The 20,372-nt window shown below is 38.1% G+C and overlaps 1 protein-coding gene and 1 non-coding gene across 4 annotated transcripts in view; both read right to left on the bottom strand.

The window, feature by feature from the left end:
• Positions 1-20,372, bottom strand: part of FILIP1 (filamin A interacting protein 1) — a 208,258-nt gene that overhangs the window by 106,996 nt on the left and 80,890 nt on the right. For all 3 annotated transcript variants that reach the window (XM_023219263.2, XM_023219262.2, XM_023219261.2), the window contains one exon: positions 19,822-20,103. In XM_023219263.2, coding sequence (XP_023075031.1) covers positions 19,822-20,097 — 276 coding nt within the window. In that variant the 5' untranslated portion in view covers positions 20,098-20,103. The remainder of the gene's footprint in view (positions 1-19,821; positions 20,104-20,372) is intronic.
• On the bottom strand, positions 4,395-4,603 carry LOC111547478. The gene has a single exon (XR_002733148.1). It is a non-coding gene; the product is annotated as a small nucleolar RNA U3 (small nucleolar RNA).

Below are 20,372 nucleotides of genomic sequence, written 5' to 3'. Positions count from 1 at the left end.
CCTCGGCCTCCCAAAGTGCTGGGATTACAGGCTTGAGCCACCGCGCCTGGCTCTCCTTTTAGTCTTTTAGGCTTCTAACATCTGTGTGACCAAATCCCTTTAACTCCTTTCTGTTTGAAATATCTAGTGCACTTTCTGTTTTCCTGACTAGACCCTGACTGCTATTAACAGCCACCCATAAAAAAGTAAAGTAGTTCACTTTAAGATGAATTTCAGATGGGTTAAATATTTAAATAAGAAAACTTGGGGGAAAAAAGTACTAGAAGAAAATTCGAAAGAAATTTTGCTTAATCTAAGAGTGGGAAGGCCATTCTAATTTTAATCCACATCAGAAGCCATAAAACAAAAGATTGATGTCTGGGTAATCATAGTAATAACAAATTCTGCATAACAAAAAGTACCAAAAGTTAAGTCAAAATAAAAATAATGAGATAGGAAAAAATATTTGATTGACAGCTTATATCAAAGAGAACTAATTTCTTTGTTATATAAAAAGTGATCATTAATCAATAAAAGACTAATAAGTCAATGGAAAAACAGGCAAATATAAGAACAGACTAGTCACAGAAAAGGAAATACAAATATCTCTAACAACATTTGAAAAGATGTTCAGCCTCACTCATAAGATAAATGTAAATTAAAACTACTGGAAAATACCCATTTCACCTATCAGATTGGCAAAGGAATTACAGCACTAAATTGGTAAAACAACTGATAATGTACTGTGTTGACAGGAATGTAAGAAAACAGGCCTATGAAGGGCAACCTTGCAAAGTCTATCACAAATTTATATACCATTTGACTCAGCAATTTCAATTCTGGGAATTTAATGAAGAGAAATACTCTTACATGTGTGGTAATATATATGCATAATGCATTAATGGAGCATTGATTGTGATAGCGAAAAACTAGGTACAACTTAAATGTCCTGCAACAGGAAACTGCGCTATGTACCCAAATATCATATACTCTAAAGTCATTGAAATGAGTGTAAAATCTCTATGTGTACTAATAGGGAAAGATTTGCAAGCCATATTTGATATCAGAAAAAGGCTGATTTTAGTACTATATATATATATATATATAATATGCTCTCATTTGTATAAAAAACAAAAATATAGTATATATACTTCCATATATTATACCCTTCTGGAATTTTTAAACCATATGTGTGAATTAACCAGTCAAAATTTAAACTAAAATAGTTTTAACATACTTTTTTTTTCTTTTTTTTGAGACGGAGTCTTGCTCTGTCACCCAGGTGGGAGTGCAGCGGCATGATCTTGGCTCACGGCAACCTCCACCTCCTGGGTTCAAGCCATTCTCCTGCCTCAGCCTCCTGAGTAACTGGGATTACAGGCACCTGCCACATTGCCCGGCTAATTTTGTATTTTTAGTAGAGACAGGGTTTCACCACATGGCCAGGCTGGTCTCAAACTCCTGACCTCAAGTGATCCACCCTCCTCGACCTCCCAAAGTGCTGGGATTACAGGTGTGAGCCACCGTGCCAGGCCAAACATTTTTAAATATATAAACTTTTCCCTTAGAATTCTATTTTGATGTTTTGCCTAATTTTTGAACACAAGTTTACTACTGAATTAGAGCATGGTTCCATCCATACACTTGTCTTGTTTTATAATTACAACATGATTCCTGAGCATGTGATTACAATAAGACTCTACCTTGGAAAAGACATTGTAGTGACACTTTATCAAAAAATAAAAGTTTCTGAACACCTGGACAGAATGGAAGTTCTCTCCCCTGAGTCCTTGATGAAATATGCAAGCTAGTTATTTTACGACAAATAATGGAATAAGCTTGAAGTACTAGCTTAACAGTAGGTGTTTGTATGGAGAATTCCTTTCTCTAATGACCTTGACTTGGATGTGGAAGCAACATAAAAAAAAAAGTAGGACAAAAATCAATGAAGAAAATAAATGCACTATACACATCAGCCAACCTGGAACACATACAATCTTAGTGCCTTTTCTTTAAAATCATTTGCATAGCACATAATGAGAAATAATACTCTCCAATAAGAAGAGGCTCCCAACATTAAAGACAGGAAACATTCAGGGGACTGCAGACAGGTCAGCATGACAGGACCATAAATTGAGGAGACGCAGTGAAAGATAAGGCTGAAGTGGTGAGCAGTGGTGAGCAGGGGTCAGTCCATGAAAGCCCAAGCAGAAGATAGACTTGATCAATTTTGTATTTTAAAAAGCTAACTCTTCCTGTGATTTGGGGAAATAGCCAAAGGGGGACAAGACTGCAGGAAGGGCATACCAGTTAAGAGTCAGTTGCAATAAACCATGTGAGCAGTGGTGAGGATGCCTGAAGTAAAGCAATGGCAGTGGAGATCATGTCTCTCCAGCTACGTGAGGTCAGGGACTCTGTGGCTTACTCTTCTACGTTCTCTCCATTGCCTGGCATTCCATAATTGCCTGTCAATTATACCTTTGTTAGTTGAATCCACTATCACATGGTGGTAGACAATAAATAAGAGTGGCCAGGCTGTTGATCTCCTCTCTGCTGTAGGTAGGCAACAGTATGATGTCTGTAAAGATAATTGCAATGAGCCAATGACACTCAAGAGGGAATGGGATCTTAACAACCACCTGTGTCCTGTCTCACAGGCTACAAAGGGAAGCCTACGTCTCTTAAACAATTAGTTCTGAAGAGAGAAAGCGCAGTGTTCAAAGCTTCCCATGCTCAACTCTTCAGTGACCCTATAAGTGTCTCCCAGTCAGGATTTGTAAGATTCTTTTCAAAGGTTTTTGCTCAGATATTTTGTAGTCAGCATACCGGGCACTTCAGGCTGACATGTTATGCCAAACCATCTATAAATAAGTCATGTTAGATATTGCAAAGATTACAAATAGGGCTCACACTCTGTATGCAACATTGATCTTATCAGCACTCACATGCTTATCCTTTCTAAACTCAAAGCCAGGAATTTACATTCCATTAAAGAAAAAAAAGGCATGCATATTTTGATTGCTTCAGAACACAACTCATCTTACACATTGTTTTCAGGTTTAAAAAGTTTGCTAAATGAATATATATGTGTGTATATATATATATACACACAGATTTTTTAACATAACATACACACACAAGACATATATATATATATATATCCAAGTTGGCAGGAATTATAACATCCCATCTCAGGGCAGAGCCATTTAAAGTTCAAAAACAGTAACGTTAAGACCCCTTTCCTTCCAGTCTTCAAGGATCACTCACTTTCATTGGTGCAAATATGTGTTTTGAGTCTGTGAGACGGTTTCCTTCATCTGCTGAGGAACCTGCAAAATCTTGGTTTATAGCTGACTTTCCTCATAAATGAGCTGATCCTCATAGAACCATGGACTTGCAAATGTACTTTCATTATTTCTATTTTTTGAAGGGCAAAGGGATGGCCCAGAGACTGCTAAAATTTGTGCACATTGTTTCATGTTTATTTTCAGGCTGTTGATGAGGAAATGTTTAACATCAGAGTAAGTATTCTAGAGATTAATGGCTGCTGTTTGGAAAGGTCCATAGAGGTCCTTTCCTGCCAATACAAATATATACATTGTTGAAGCACAAGACTACATCCACAGATAGGATTACATGTTAACTGAAAAGATTCAAGGTACAGTGTTCTTATTTCATCAAAGTGATGTCCTCTTTTGATTATGCACTCTCACAGTGAAAGAATTCCAACAATTTTCATCAGTACCCTGCTTTCTCTCTTAAATACAGAGTTTGGAAAAAATATTTCTCTGTTGACAGCCATGTGATATGAGTCACTTTAATCCCTTCATTGTTTTGAAGCCAGTCTGTGACAGGTTGACGTAGTACTTATGAGGTCGTTTTAAATCCCAGTTGGGCCAGTTAGTTTTGCAAAGAAACATATTCCACTACCTTGTCTGCATTTGTAACCTCACCTGCAAACCTAAAGATACTGCAGGTCACATGAGCTTCAGAATAAACCCTCCATCACCACTACACTAGGAGAGGTCTCCTGAGGATCAGTGAGGCCGAAAGGAGGGAAGATCAAGAGGAAGGAAGAACCTAAGAAGGGGCCGTTCTGTATCTATAAGTATTAGCCTAGTGACTTTCAAGAGTGTCCCTGAAACTGTTCAGAAGAGAGAAGAGAATAAAAAAGAGGTTAAAGGTTGCACTAGGCACTTTGAACAATGTCAAGGTGCGAAAAGTTGTAAGTGATGTGGTACAGTGACATGTCACTAATTTCGGTCAATTAAAATTTAAATTCACTATGGTCTAGACATGCTGGTCTACATTTTACTCTTAAAAACATTTAGTAACTATCTTTTAAAAAGTTTTAATACATGAATAGTGTAAGCCAGCAAAATGCACCAAAAGTGAAATTTATACCTTTTTTTTTAACCACTCAGACTGTATCCTCCCCTTCTTTTCTCTCCCAAAGGAAGACAAGATGGGCCATCAATGAAAAACTGCGGTTGCAATGAAGCAACAGATTTCACAGGTAAGGCAAGAGCACTGCACTTCCTCCTCATGCTTTCTGGTACACTCCATGCTCAGAGAAACTTCTCTAGCAACAAACTATGAAAATGGCTCCTCAAAGTATAGAATTTTACTTTATTTTTCAATGTTTTTCAATCACCAGTTTGACAATGGCATTGGCCTGTGTTACCATTGAGTTTATTACAATTGATTTCTATTGTTTAGGTTGTTAAACTCCTACTGAGAAGCATGAAAAAGAGCAAGATGCACTTGAGGAGATAAAGCAGACCTTTGAAGGGAAACCAAACATCAATTCAAGTTATGACTTAGAGACCAAAAAAGATATTCCAAGTTTTTGTGAATTTTAAAATATGCTGTTTTGTATGGAAAAAATAAATCCTGTTGGCAAACAATTGGTGTTTCCTCTTCTTATCTGTGGAATCGGATTCTCTTTTCCAGTGAGTTTACTCCTCAACTTGGACTGCTAAGACAATAGCAGCACATTATTTTACTGCCATACAATAGGACATTAATATACATTTGTTGGTTTATCGTGATTTAAAATCATTAGCTTTCAGTCTTTAGAACAAAATGGAATTATTTAAAAACAAAATGTGAAAACAATGTGATGCCACAGATTTTGGAGACTCATGCTGAAACAAAAGGGCACTGGGTTTGGGGTCAGAAGAGCATGGTACACTTTATAAGGAGGTGCTCTTAACGCAGTTTACTTAAACCCTCTAGGCTTCTGTTTGGACCTCATCTAACCTTTTAGGGTTATTGTGATTATTAAATAAAATAATGAAAATCCTAGCATATATTAGGCAGTGCAAGAAAGTCACATGGGCAACATAGACATTATTTTTCTTTTGTCATTTCATGCTATTTGTTTTCCTCTTTGTATTATGAAAAAGTTCTAAACATACATCAAAGTAACCTGAAGAGTATAATGCACCATCTATCTCTTCATATGCTTTTTTTTGAAATGGAGGAGTTGGAGCCTTTTAAAGGCAATTCCAGGCACACTATCATTTCACCCAGCAATCGGGACATTAAGATGACAGTGTCCTCAGAGCAGGAACCCATCTGGTTCCTGGCTGAGAAACATCTCTGCCATTAATACTGGCCTAACACATCTGTGGAAAAAACAGGTAAAGTGATGCAGGTGTTAGGCACCGTGACAGGTAGAAAACAAATCCAGAGTGTTCATTGTGACCTGTTTCCTGTTTCCTTGGAACAGCCTCACTCTTGGTCGCTATGCTGAAGGTTCCGCCAAAGCCAACTCTTTGCATTTAACATGCAATACTTTTGAAAAAAATTGAACTGGAAATATACCCTTTATTTTAAAAAAACACACACACAGTTTACATTTACCAGTTGCAATTACAAAGTAATTTTCAAAAAGCACCTATCAAAGTGCTTTATAGACACCGTCTATTCTCAAGAAGTTGTTAATTTAAAATAGTTCTTTAAAAGACAAACATGGACAAGTACAAGTCTTGTTAAAAATAGTCAATGTAGAAAAAGATGGAGATGAATTTACCTCTGTGAGGCTATAGGTACCTAAATAGAATGGAGGGAGGAAAGAAGAGCATGTATATAGTCAGGAGAAGGTTAGAAAAAGGGGACCCAAATATTTCATGTCCATATTCCCTAGAGGCTGGAGACCTTTCTGAAAATAATTCCATGCCTAAAGAACCACAGGAGCTTTGATCAATCTAGCTCCCTTAATTTGCAAAGTTTCCAGGACCCCAACAGTCTAGTGCTAAAGGCCATGGGAGATTCAGGGATGGGGGAGAGAAGGGTAGGAGATATGTTAGTATGGGAAGGCAGTAGGATCAAGTGAACAGAAGTAGCTTTGACACAAAGAGACACTTCACTTTTAGTGAAGGGGGAAGTAAAGAAAGGTGAGGCAATGAACAGAGTATTTTTGCTGTGGAAGGAAGTTGAGACGATCTTAATCTTATAGGTAAAATACTTCTACATCAAAGCATCTGTGGAAGACAGAGCAAGGGTAGGACTGGAAATTATGAAAGAAGTTTGTATTTAACATCTATAAAGTGTTTAAGTGTCCTCTTTCAAAAAAAAAAATCTGAACAAAACAAAAAACCTTTCCCCATCCCTACTATTCCCTTAGATATAGCCCTACCATCTATCCACAAACTTGTCAAAAGTGAAGTTTGCCCAAGCACTTCTGGACACCAGTAGTCTGGTATCAACCCTCACTGTTCTTTGGAAAACACACCTTCTAATTGCCGGCTCAATAAACAGCCTGTTGTCAGTTTTCATTCTCCAGCTTTGTGGCAGCATTGAGAACTATGTCTTCCTGAAATTCTCTCCCTGTCTTGCATCCATGACACATCTTCATTCAGATGGCCTTCCTTTCTCTTTAACCATGCCTTTTTTTTTTTTTTTTCCTTTGGCCAGTTCTTTTCTCTCTTACCACCCTTAACCATAGATAATTTCTAAGGGAATCTCCTTGGTGTTAATTTTTCCTTTTACTCTCTTATCCCTTTGCTTCAACCACGGTCTCTTCAGATTAGTACCTTGTTTGTTTTTCTGTATCCATGCTGATCAATACAGTAGCCACTAGCCACATGTAGTGACTTAAATTTAATTAACATTAAATAAAATTTACAATTTAGTTCCTCAGCCTTATTAGCTACATTTCAAGAGTTTGCAAACCACATGTGGCTAATGGCTACCCTATAGGACAAGGCATATATAAAACATTTCTTTCTTCAAATAAAGTTCCATTGTACAGCACAGGTCTAGACCTTATCCCCCCCGAGCTTCAAATTTGGCAGTGTTCTACATGACATCTCTACTGGAAGTCCTTCTGGAATCACAAATTCATCATGCCGAAGTCCTACTCTGCTTAACATACATTTCTCATGCCAGTTATCTGTACAAACTAATTTTACTTGAAAATGCTCCATGTAAAAAGAGTACATCCCCAAATAATTGGTAAATATTTGTACAGGTAAGTTGTAATATTTATATATAATTTAGTTTACTAAATAAAGACCATTTTCACTGAGGAAAATGCAGGCTGCAGCCATTTAGGGGGAAATCTCCATCTTTCACATATTACCCTTATGTGGTATCTTCCCATGACCAGATTCCTGTAAAATAATAAAAGGATTTATGAGAGATTTTCTTTATTAATATGGCTTTTTTTATGTTTCTCAATAAAACTAAAGTTCTCCCCTACAACACCAATGAGGACATTATTCTCACTGCAGGAAAGCCGACTTTCTGATTCTATTAGGAGCCCTAAAAGTATTCTGCCTGAGACAATGAAACTCAGACAACAAAGCTCTCTGCCAAAATACGAACAATACTACTGGACACATGAGATTCTGAAGCATCATATTCAACAAATAATCAGATCTGGTCCTGATTTAAATCAGAAAGCAACCTGTCTCTCTGTTGCCTCCTAAACTTAGCAAAGACATGCCATTCTCAGCACGCTTACCATTTTGATGGTGTGAGGTTTCACTGGGCAGCCTCACTCAGGGTGACCTCAGCCTGAGATTCTAAAGATGGAGCATATTAAGTGCAGGTGAGTCATCAATTTAAAAAGGCATAGAGAGTAACTAAAAGCCTTATTCTTCAGAAGCACAGGGACTCTACTGGAGGCCTTCCCATGTGACAAATGGAACTCATTTAGAAAAAGAAAAGCCATTTTTAAAGAAAAAAGTGATAAATGGTACCCCTGAAGGATAAGCCTATTGTTCTTGTTTGCACAAGTAATTCCATCTGAACTGATTATCACCATTCCCAATGGAGTTATGATATCTCTTGTTAAAGATGACAGAAAAGTAGAATCATAGTATTGTAGTAGGAATATCATTGTATATATTTATGACCATTACTGTTAATTCAATAATAACATTATACATTATGATACTTATACTTTTCCTAAATAATTCAGAGTATTTTGCAGATGTTAAAAATATTAATCTTATGACTGTCTCATAGGGTATATAAATATTAGAACATTTCAAGATTAATCACCAGTTTCTAATAGACTAACAATGATATGCCTAACCCTTTTCTAGATAAAATGAGGCACGTGAAAGATGCAGAAGACACAGCTTCTCCCAGGAAGTTTTTTTGGGCAACAAGGTGTAAGTACGTAAAATACTTAGGAAATGTGGGGGTATGAAGTGCTATGGTTCACTTCATGAAGGATCAATGTAGGATTTCATGGCAGGAGAAAGATAAGCATCGGGGAGCAAGTCATCAGGAAATGCTTCACTGAGGAGGTAAGCCTTCAGTGGCCCCTAAAGAAATATTGAATAGGGCCAAGTGTAATTGTTCATGCCTATAATCCTAGCACTTTGGGAGGCTGAGATGGGAGGATTATTCGAACTTAGGAGTTCAAGACCAGCCTGGGCAACATAGTGAGACCCCATCTCTACAAAAATTCAAAAAAATTAGCCAAGTGTGGTGGTGCACGCCTACAGTCCCAGCTATATAGAGGCAAGAGGATCCCTTGAGTCCAGGAGATTGAGGCTGCAGTGAGCTGTGATCATGTCACTGTGCTCCAGCCTGGGCAACAAAGCAAGACCGTGTCTCACACACACAAAAACAAACAAACAAAAAATACAAAAAAAAAAAAGGAAGGAAGGAAGGAAAGAAAGAAAGAAAGAAAGAAAGAAAGAAAGAAAGAAAGAAAGAAAGAAAGAAAGAAAGAAAGAAAGAAAGAAAGAAAGAAAACGAAAAGGAAGTATTGACTGGTACAGGAGAAAACTATGGGATAGGACAAAAATAAACACATATCCTGAATTTCCTTGAGAGCCCCAATTTATGTCTTGCAAGTATTTTAAGATTGTATGTGTGAGTATGGGGAAAAAATGTAGAGATTGCCTGATTAGATAGGAATGGTCATGTTAAGTAGCTCTAAAGATGAGGTTTCATAGCTAAGAGGGAGATTTTTCAGACCAGTCTAAGCAATTTAGACTTCTATCTGATAAGGTGTAGGGACCTCTTGTAAATTCCTAAGCAACAGAATAAAATGATCAGAGAAACACTTCAGAAAAAGTAGTCTGGCAGCAGTTATCCAGTTATCTACTGACCTTCTGGTCCCCAATGCTCATATTTGTTAGATTACACAGACTTGCACTCCACTCCAAATCCTGCCATAATCCTAGGAGGTTTCAATATTTAATGGAAGATTTAGCCAATGTCCTAACTTCACCATTTCTTGACCTCATTCATTCCAATTGCTTTCACTTCCACTCCCGGGACCACACCCAAGACCCTGCATTAGTTAAAGCTGTGCCACATAGCATGCACCTATAGTCCTAGGCACTTGAGAGGCTGAGGTGGGGGGATCATTTGAGCCCAGGAGTTGGAGGCTGCAGTGAGCTGACTGTGCCACTGCCACTGCCCATGGCCTGAGCAACATAGAAAGATTGTCCCCAAAAACAAAACAAAACAAAACAAAACAAAACAACACTGCCATACCAGAAACCCTAAATGCAAATAGCCCAAATTCCAGTTTTTCCATCCCTCTCTTGCCTGTCCTGCCATTGGCCTGCTCACTTCTCCCAAGACCTCTTCCTGCTGGGCACTGTCTCACCAACACATTCTACTTTCTTATAACACTGTCCTTTCACTGCACTGACTTGGACAACTGCAACCCTAGATCCAGTGCTATAAAATATGTCTCCCCCTTTACACGCAGGCTTCTAAACAGACTGCTGCCACTGTAAATGCATGGTCTCTCCCTGCTGAATCCTAAACTTCATCCATTAGTGCTTGTATTTGTACATAATCACCTTTCTTTAGCATTCCCTTCTGTAACGATTCAGCATGTACATAATCATGCTCAGGACCGCCACTCACTTTCAGCAGACCATAACTTTGTTCCTTGATGAAAAAGCTGAGGCTTTAGGGGGATCTACCTCAACTGCCCACCCCTCAGTTGCAAATGTTAGCCCCACTCATCTTCCCTCCTTCCATCACAGAGGAAGGGTCTCCTTCCTTTTCAAGACCAAAACTAAGTTCAACCCAAAATCATACTTTTGATTCACCTCCTCCTATATCCTCCAAGATGCTGTCATCTAAAATTCTTTCTCTTTTCTACATCTTTGACTCTGCTTTTTTCTTGTCCTGCAATCTCTTAACCTGTAAACACAGCAAAGTGTCTTTCATCACTAAAAACCCTCAGTTGACCTGAGTTTCCCTCTAGCTACTGTCTTCTTTCTGCGCCTTGTTCATTCAAACTTCTCCAAATAACATCTATATTGGCTAAGCTTAGTAATGACAACAACCCCAGAAGTTAGGAAATATCCCCGTTAGAACACATGGGGAGTAAACTGAGGCCCAGAGTCAACACTAATAAAGTCAACTACCAAAGCTTTTCAATTCCATCATATTTCCCCATAGGACTTGGCATTCAAGTCACACTGTTTTGGCCTTTTTCTTTTTAATAATCCCATGCTTCACTTAAAGCTTCAAAGTAGAGAAAAGCAACATGTAATTTCAAATCAGGAAGCCAACAAATGTAGGCCTAAAGGCCTATTCTGTGCCACACAATTAATTTACACTAAGCTAAAGAAGGGGGAAAATTGGCTTCTCTGGCTATGTAAAACCACAACAACAACAACAAGCAAACAAACAAAAAACCCAGAAAACCTATTACCAAAAGAGAAAAAGAAAAAAGAAGAAAAATAAAACTTAAGAAAGTTTTTCTAAATTATTTACTTAACTTCCCTTCACCTTGTTATAAATAAAGTTTTGGTGCCACAAAAGAAATAGCACTTGAATATAAAATTTTCTTTTTAATTCTCAGCAAGGCAAGTTACTTCTATAGAAGGGTGCACCCTTACAGATGGAGTAATGGTGAGCAGACACTTGGACAAGGGAGGGGAAGGGGTTCTTCTCCCTGACACACGTGGCCCCTGCTGCTAACCCCTATTGGCTAGGGTTAGACAGCACAGGCTAAACTAATTCTGATTGGCTAATTTGAAGAGATTGACGGGAGTGAGTGGTTTGGAAGTTATGACAGAGCGGACAATCAGAATGAGTCAGGGTGGAGTAGGTAATTGGAATGAGTCAGGGTGGAGCAGGTAATCGAAAAAGGTTGCTTTACAAGGAAGTTAAGTTTAAAAGTAGAAGTCAAAGAACTGAACATACTGACATACTGATTCTCTGAAAAAAAATTTAGAACTCATATCTAACAACTTCTCAACCCACTGAAAATGGGCTTAACCTCACTAAAACTGCTCTGACAAATGTTCCCAATGAACTTCAAATTAACAAACCCAAAGAATGTCCTTCAGTCCTGTCTGATGGGGCCTTTCTGCTGATTTGAGTAACTGAACCTTTCTTCTTGATACTCTTTCATCTTTACTCCCCAGACTTCTGCATTGCTCTACTCCCCTGGAATCCTCACACTTTCTGACTATTTTGGCGGGAAAGGAGGACCTCCTATTTGTAGTCTCTAAATGGAGGTGTCGTTTTACCTCCACAAAATACTACTACTACACTAAAGCCAGACTATTCACTGATGAACATGGTCCAAGACTTTTTCACTCACTCTGTTTGATTCTGCCCATGTTGGCCCCTATGCTCATCTCCGTCTGCCCAAAACCCACAAATTCTTCAAAGTCCAAATTTTTAGTGAAGTTCCTATATTTTCATAATCTTTCCCTCCTTTGTACTCCTGTAATTTATATTGTAATTACTCAATACAATACTCATTCCTGTATATTCTTATCTATTCATCTATCCTACCAAGTCATGAGCTCTTTCTTCATGATTGTTGTAATATCTAGTGACTAAAACCATACTTGGCACATAGTAGGAGCCCATCAAATACAAGTATTATGATTATTCGTCTTTTCAGTCCTCAAAGCTCTCGAATAGCAATGTTTCTTTTTTTCTTTTTTTTGAGATGGAGTCTTGCTCTGTCACGCAGGCTGGAGTACGGTGGCACAACCTCAGCTCACTGCAACCTCCGCCTCCCGGTTCAAGCGATTCTCCTGCCTCAGCCTCCTGAGTAGCTGGGATTACGGGCGCACACCACCACACCCAGCTAATTTTTGTATTTTTAGTAGAGACAGGGTTTCACCATGTTGGTCACGCTGGTCTTGAACTCCTGACCTCGTGATCCGCCCTCCTCAACCTCCCAAAGTGTTGGGATTACAGGCGTGAGCCACCGCACTTGGTCTCAGCAATGTTTCTTAAATATTGTAAGATCAACCTATTTTGAATTAATTATTTATTAATTAAAGCCCAAAGAATGAATGAACTCTCTTGGTAAGAAAGAAGCACAGATAGGAGGCTCACTTACATTAGGTGATGAAGAGGAAAAGAGAAACTAATGAACAATATTTTAAAAAATGGCTGGGAACCCTAAAAGAATGTGTTTATGAGTTAAGAAGATGTGGAATAGAAGAAGCTTCTAACAATCCACAAATTATCTACTTTATGAATTATTTATTTATATAATAAATTCAAGGGAATTTATTATATAAAATAGCTATTTTTTCATAAAGAAAAAAGAATTAATTTGTCCCTTTTTCTTGAATCATTCTACACGAATATCCTTTTGTCAGATCTTCTATGTAATGGCTTTTTGATATGAGTACCATTTCTGTCAAACTTTTGTTATTTTTAGTACAGCCAAATTTACTCACTTTTTTAAAGTGCTATTTTGGGACTAATACAAGGGGAAATTAATCATGGTGCCCAAATGACGGGCCAGGGGTACTATTTTATTACTTTCAGTTTAAACTGGGAAATATGTAACTGGTTTTTCACCCAGAGAATAAGAATGTTCCAATTTATTAGAAAGTAATTGGTATTGGAAGCAGTCACTGACAGAAGTATAATAATGGAAACCATCCCAGCTACTTCATGCAGGCAATGCAGGCCAGTCATTGTGCTGAGATGACAGGCCTGCATCTGCAGAGGTGTGGCTTGAAAAGTCTGAAAAATGTCCCCCTTCAAGACAAGGGTCACATTACCGGTTCTAGACAAGACTCCCCAAAATGCAAAATCTCTAGTAGATGTAACTCCATTTCTAATATATATCCATAAAAGGTGCACTTCAGGAGTTCATGGGATACCTAAATTGGCAAACAAAACAGCAAATGTGCACATTTTGCAAAGAGCCAAGGCCTACAATAAAGGTCATGCTGTTTATAATATTGGCTCAACAATTTTCTATAGATCACTTAACAGGTACTAAAAGTGGCAGGGCACTGGTGTACCAGAAAACACACAGAATTGTCTACAGTGTCCAAAATGTTGGATATAGAGTTGGAGAGAATGAGAGAGATCAAAAAGCAGTCTGTAAAGGAGAAAACTGGCATGACAAGCCTGAAGGAACCTCCAACTCCTCCATTTCTCAAGTCACTTTTAAGGTATACCTCCTATGGGCAGACTTGATCTTAGTCCTATCTCTCCAAAATATAAGCTGTTTTCTTTGTGTGTCATCCTATTTCTTTCTACCTGGAGATGTGATCCCCCAAAGCCTGCACTGTTACACAACTCCAGAAGACACCATCCTTAGAGTAGTGAATATGAAGCTCCCCCAGAGTTATGCAGTGGCCAGCTCACATAGCCCTGTGGCACCCCTGCCTGCTGCCATTTTACTCATCATCTAGGTTGTACCAAACTTTGAGGCTCAGATCCCGTTTCTGTCTCCCTGGTGTAAAAAAAAAACAAACCTTACATTTCTCTTACCTGAAAAGTTTCATCCTTTCACAAAATAGCTTCAGCCTCTGAGTTTACAATGTGAGTCTACTTTAAAGAAACTCTGGAGGCCAAGAATAAATGGAAGGTCCTGGAGCCCAACTTCCCTTGAACCTCCATAGAATGTAAGTGATATAATGGGAAGGACATTCAATAGAAGGACAGGAAATTTAGATCTAGAACTCTACATTGCTGTGCAACCTTGGGCAAGTCACAAAACTAGCATGTGAGCTTCACATTTGTAATATAAAGGAGGTGAGGTAGATAAGATACCTTAAAGGCGTCTTAGAGTTCTAATATTTTTTGGAAGCTTGAAACCTCCTTTGCAAAGATTATGACAGTGAGAGGACTCTTGCATGGCTGACTCTATCTTGCTTCTATCCTCACAAGCAGGGTGACCTCACTCATTCCTGGGTATAGGCCAAGCTAACCATGGGAAGAATTTAGTTTATAGTTTAACTTGGAAGCAAGGATGATAATAATCCCTCCTAAAAACTAACCCCTTCCTTGCTCAGGAACCTATAACTATTGAAAAATCATGAAATTAGGATTATAGGAGGGGCCTGAATTCTGCTAGAATGTAGGTATAGTTTCTATAATGCCTTACTGCTCAGGAGTCATGTGGCCAGAGATCACAAGATTTGTGACTTCTCCAATTGCTCCTATAGATAACACCACTATTGTAGAACTTAAGATTGGTGTTTTGAGATATTTTTCAGATTTTTGCATTCTGGCAACTGACTGACCCCACTTGGACCCATGACTCCTGACTCAACCAGTCCTGTGGCCTCCACCCAGAAGTGGACTCAGCTCACAAGACCTGTTTTCCACACCCCTACAATTCCATTCCCAACCAATCAGCAGCGCCTATTCCCTATCCCCTTGCCCACCAAATTATCCATAAGACCTTAGCCCCTGAGTTCTCAGGGAGACTGACTGAGTAATAACTCCAGTCCTTCCACTTGGCCAGCCTTGTGTTAAACCATTTTCTACTGCAATACCACAGTATCAGTGAGTTGATTTTGTCTGTGTAGCAGGCAGGAAGTACCCATCAGGCAACCATAACCTCAGAATACCACCTCCAGAGTAAGGGCATCTGACTCATATATAGTCACCCCATAAAGAGAGAGCAATAGGTGGTCTTTGGAGATCTGGGAGACTACTCACTAAATGCTCCATACATATCAAGCCAGATGACCCATAGGTCTAAGCTGAGAATAACTTATTTCATAAGGCATAGTTCTGCTTCTCCTCCCAGCACCAGCCATTCAGAAAGATTTTTTTTTTTCCCCCTTATCTCTAGTCTGGCAAACCTTGCACATACCTTCCACATTTTTTTTTTTTTTTTGCGAATTTTTTTTTATTATTATACTTTAAGTTCTGGGATATACGTGCATAACATGCAAGTTTGTTACATAGGTATATAAGCACCATGGTGGCTTCCTGCAGTCATCAACCCATCATCTACATTAGGTATTTCTCCTAATGCTATCCCTCCCCTTGCGCCCCAACCTCCGACAGGCCCGGGTGTGTGATGTTCCCCTCACTGTGCCCATATGTTTTCGTTGTTCAACTCTCACTTATGAGTGAGAACATGTGGTGTCTGGTTTTCTGTTCCTGTGTTAGTTTGCTGAGAATGATGGTTTCCAGCTTCATCCATGTCCCTGCAAAGGATGTGAACTCATTCTTTTATATGGCTGCATTAGTATTCCATGGTGTATATGTGCCACATTTTCTTTATCCAGTCTAGCATTGATGGCATTTGGGTTGGTTCTAAGTTTGCTATTTTTGTTGGTTCCATTTTTTTGCTATTGTGAATAGTGCTGCAATAAACATATGTGTGCATGTGTCTTTATAGTAGAATTATTTATAATCCTTTGGGTATATACCCAGTAATGGGATTGCTGGGTCAAATGGTACTTCTGACTCTAGATCCTTGAGGAATCACCATATTGTTTTCCACAATGGTTGAACTAATTTACACTCCCACCAACAGTGTAAGAGTGTTCCTATTTCTCCACATCCTCTCCAGCATCTTTTGTTTCCTGATATTTTAATGATTGCCATTCTAACTGGTGTGAGATGGTATCTCATTGTGGTTTTGATTTGCATTTGTCAAATGACCAGTGATGATGAGCTATTTATCATATGTCTGTTGGCCACATAAATGTCTTCTTTTGAAAAATGTCTGTTCATATCTTTTGCCCACTTTTTGATGGGGTTGTTGGCTTTTTTCTTGTAAACTTGTTCCTTGTAGATTCTGGATAATAGCCCTTTGTCAGATGGATAGATTGCAAAAATTTTCTCCCATTCTATAGGTTGCCTGTTCATGCTGATGATAGATTCTTTTGCTGTGAAGAAGCTCTTTAGCTTAATTAGATCCCATTTGTCAGTGTTGGCTTTTGTTGCCATTGCTTTTGGTGTTTTAGTCATGAAGTCTTTGCCCATGCCTGTGTCCTGAATGGTATTGCCTAGGTTTTCTTCTAGGGTTTTTATGGTCTTAGGTCTTATGTTTAAATCTTTAATCTATCTTGAGTTAATATTTATAAAAGGTGTAAGGAAGGGGTCCAGTTTCAGTTTTCTGCATATAGTTAGCCCGTTTTCCCAACACCATTTATTAAATACAGAATCCTTTCCCCATTGCTTGTTTTTGTCAGGTTTGTCAAAGATCAGATAGTTGTAGATGTGTGGTGCTATTTCTGAGGCATCTGTTCTGTTCCATTGTCTATATGTCTTTTTTGGTACCAGTACCATGATGTTTTGGTTCTTGTAGGCTTGTAGTATAGTTTGAAGTCAGGTAGCGTGATGTCTCCAGCTTTGTTCTTTTTGCTTAGGATTGTCTTGGCTATACGGGCTCTTTTTTGGTTCCATATGGAATTTAAAGTAGTTTTTTCTAATTCTGTGAAGAAAGTCAGTGGTAGTTTGATGGGAAAAGCATTGAATCTATAAATTACCTTGGGCAGTATGGCCATTTTCATGACATTGATTCTTCCTATCCATGAGCATGGAATGTTTTTCCATTTGTTTGTGTCCTCTCTTAATTCCTTGAGCAGCGGTTTGTAGTTCTCCTTAAAGACGTCCTTCACATTTCTTGTAAGATGTATTCCTAGGTATTTTATTATCTTTGTAGCAATTGTGAATGGGAGTTTGCTTGTGATTTGACACTCTGTCTATTATTGGTGTATTGAAATGCTTGTGATTTTTGCACATTGATTTTGTATCCGGAGACTTTGCTGAAGTTGCTTATCAGTTTAAGGAGTTTTGGGGCTGAGATGATGGGGTTTTCTAAATATATGATCTTGTTATTTCCAAACAGAGATAATTTGACTTCCTCTCTTCCTATTTGAATACCTTTATTTCTTTATCTTGCCTGATTGCCCTGGCCAGAACTTTTAATACTATGTTGAATAGGACTGGTGAGAGAGGGCATCCTGTCTTGTGCCGGTTTTCAAAGGGAATGCTTCCAGCTTTTGCCCATTCAGTATGATGGCTGATAACTTCTACATTTTTACCAGTGCACTCACATTTGCTAATGTTAACTCCCTCCCACTCTTAGCTACAACACCCCCACATGACAATGCTACTAGAACACAAGTGTCTACTACTACAAAAATATATATCTATAGCTCTAAATATAGGAACACTCTCATTTTAAACAAATCTATCATAGTTAAATCTGCATTTACAAGGACATATGTTTATATATATGGACTTGTATATGTGTGTGGGCATCTATATATGGAATAGATTATCTGCTTTGCAAATGAATTCACCAGGGAATTCCTTAAAATAGCAGGTCCTTCATTTATCCTTCTCTTCACTGTTTCCCACATAAATGATATCTTGCACTTTTTACTTACTGATAGCTGCTCAAGAATTTATCTATCATGTAATGTAGGTATACTGTATTTATAAAGATTAATGGAAAGCAAAATGCATTTCTTTGGAGCCGTCTAATTTCTTTAATATTTCAGAGGTGTGAGTTTATATTTTGTATAGCTAGGATCTGAAACCTCATCTAGCACCACTATGAACATAAAAACCACATGAATCTTAAACAGTTTCCAGAGTTCACCATGATATAATAGCATTATGCAGAAATTAGAGTCTGCAAGAGCCACTGGCTTCACAAAAGCCTTTATGGATGGAGAAAAGTGAACTAATGATGTTGTTTTGTGAAGGTTTCTAAGGCAAAAATTATACCTTTCACTCAGGTCAATAGCTTTTGGCTGGGGGTAGCTTAAAAGGTGAAGTAATTCTGCCTCTGTACACAACCAATGTTAATAGACAAAAACATTAACCACATTTCTGGGAGTGGTGAAGCTATTTTTAGTAACAGTGGCTGCTCTAGAAAATTTTATCTTTTGCTGTGAAATGCCAATGTGATTTTTCTCAGTCTGTAAATGGTAAGCACAATCATGTTTGTTTGTTTAAACTTGAGTTTTGTATGTTGTTTGTTTTTCTTTACCCCAGGGATTTCCTTATCTGTATGCACACACAGATGATAACAGGAACAGAGTGACCCACCCTAGTTTAAAGTAGGCTGCCAATTACCTCTCTAAAGCTAACAGCACCCATGAGCCAACAAGGATTTTATTTTATGCAATTGTTAAAGTAATTAGTTTTGCACCAACCTAATAGTATTCCTTCAAAGGCTCGTGCAAGCTAAGAAACTAATAAAAACAAAAATGAAAATAGTAGCTCCACTCTTAAAGTCATCTTCTCCAAAAAAAAAAACATTGTTCCTCTACTTCCAGAAATACAATTGTTCAGGGCTCAGAAACTCAGAAGAATCCTGACTTCCTGCCTGCCTTCTGGGTCCCTAGAAACATAGACTTAATGGGAGGGAGGGACCTGGCTCATGGCAACTAAATAAGATTGGTGGGGGTGGGCAGAGGAAAGAGCATAGGAGGAAGAATCAGGAAGCTTGAGATAAGATCTAGACAAACCTTCAATCCTTCTGGGACTCTGATTCTTCACTTATAAAATACAGATGATACCCACATTTTTATTGTGATCATACGAGATGGTAGATTTGAAAATGTTTAGGAAACTATTAGGTTCTTCATAATGAATGCAATGCTCTGCTTATTTCTGTGCATCTCAATTCCTATGAAGTTGTAGAATATTGACACTGAAAGTTTAAAAAAAGAGAGAGAAAAGACTGGGCAATAAGGCTGGTTTCAACAAAGCCTTATTTGCCTCTAACTCTCCTCCTCTCTTTCACTCTACCTCTTAGAAAAAAGCAAAAGTAACAATTGACCCGAACTCTCCATTTTAATAATCACTGCATTTCTACATTTTTCAGTCACAGTCAATGTCTAAATTAGATAACCTAATTGATTACCTACTGACCAAAAGGATCTGTATGAAATCATTACCAAAATCATATAATGAAGAAATTTTCTGCTTCTAGAGAAGTTTGAAGTTAGAATCAGCACTTTTTCATTTAGCATTCATTCAACAAATATTTATTGAGTGCAAAATTGTGCCAGGCACTAGGGATTTAGAAATAAGGGAAACATATTTCCTTTCCCCATAAAGTTCATTATTCAGAGAGAAGAACAGATTTACATTCTCTTGTTTTATAGCTTAGAAACCAAAGACACAATAGTTGGGAAAGTTTGACTCTACCTGCAACTCTCCTTCCATTATACTGAGTAGTTGGATGAGGTCTTCTTTGGATAACTCCAGGGATTTCTTAGTCTTTCGTTCACTTTCTCCAGATGTTTTTAGGTGTCGTTTGACAGTTCCTGAGGCCATGACATCATCCTCCTTCCTATTTGATTTCTTCTTCTTTTTGGCATCTTCTGAGAGACTTTTTTCACCAGCATTGCCGATGATGGAGGGCTTGGGACAGGAGACATGCCCATCAGATGAACTTTCACCACCTTGGTTTCGAGATCTCATTCCCACCTACAACACATAAAAAAAAGATAAGATGTTCTTTACCACCATCAAAATTATTTTTGCCGAAATACTTAGAGACTTATAACAGCTTTACCACATCACCAATAATGAAAAATCAAATTAATATGTCATTAAAATTTTCAGGAAACCCCTTTGATGGTCTTCAGAAAAAATAAAAGTAAGATTTTAACCTGAAAAACCCCTCAAGCCAAATGATCAAGGTCAATATCAATAGTGCTAAGTCATATTGCTGTTACACAACCCCCATAATAATA

The sequence above is a fragment of the Piliocolobus tephrosceles genome, chromosome 5 (genome assembly GCF_002776525.5).
Source record: "Piliocolobus tephrosceles isolate RC106 chromosome 5, ASM277652v3, whole genome shotgun sequence".
In the NCBI taxonomy this organism is placed as follows: domain Eukaryota; kingdom Metazoa; phylum Chordata; class Mammalia; order Primates; family Cercopithecidae; genus Piliocolobus; species Piliocolobus tephrosceles.
This window is presented reverse-complemented; position numbering and strand designations above follow the sequence as displayed.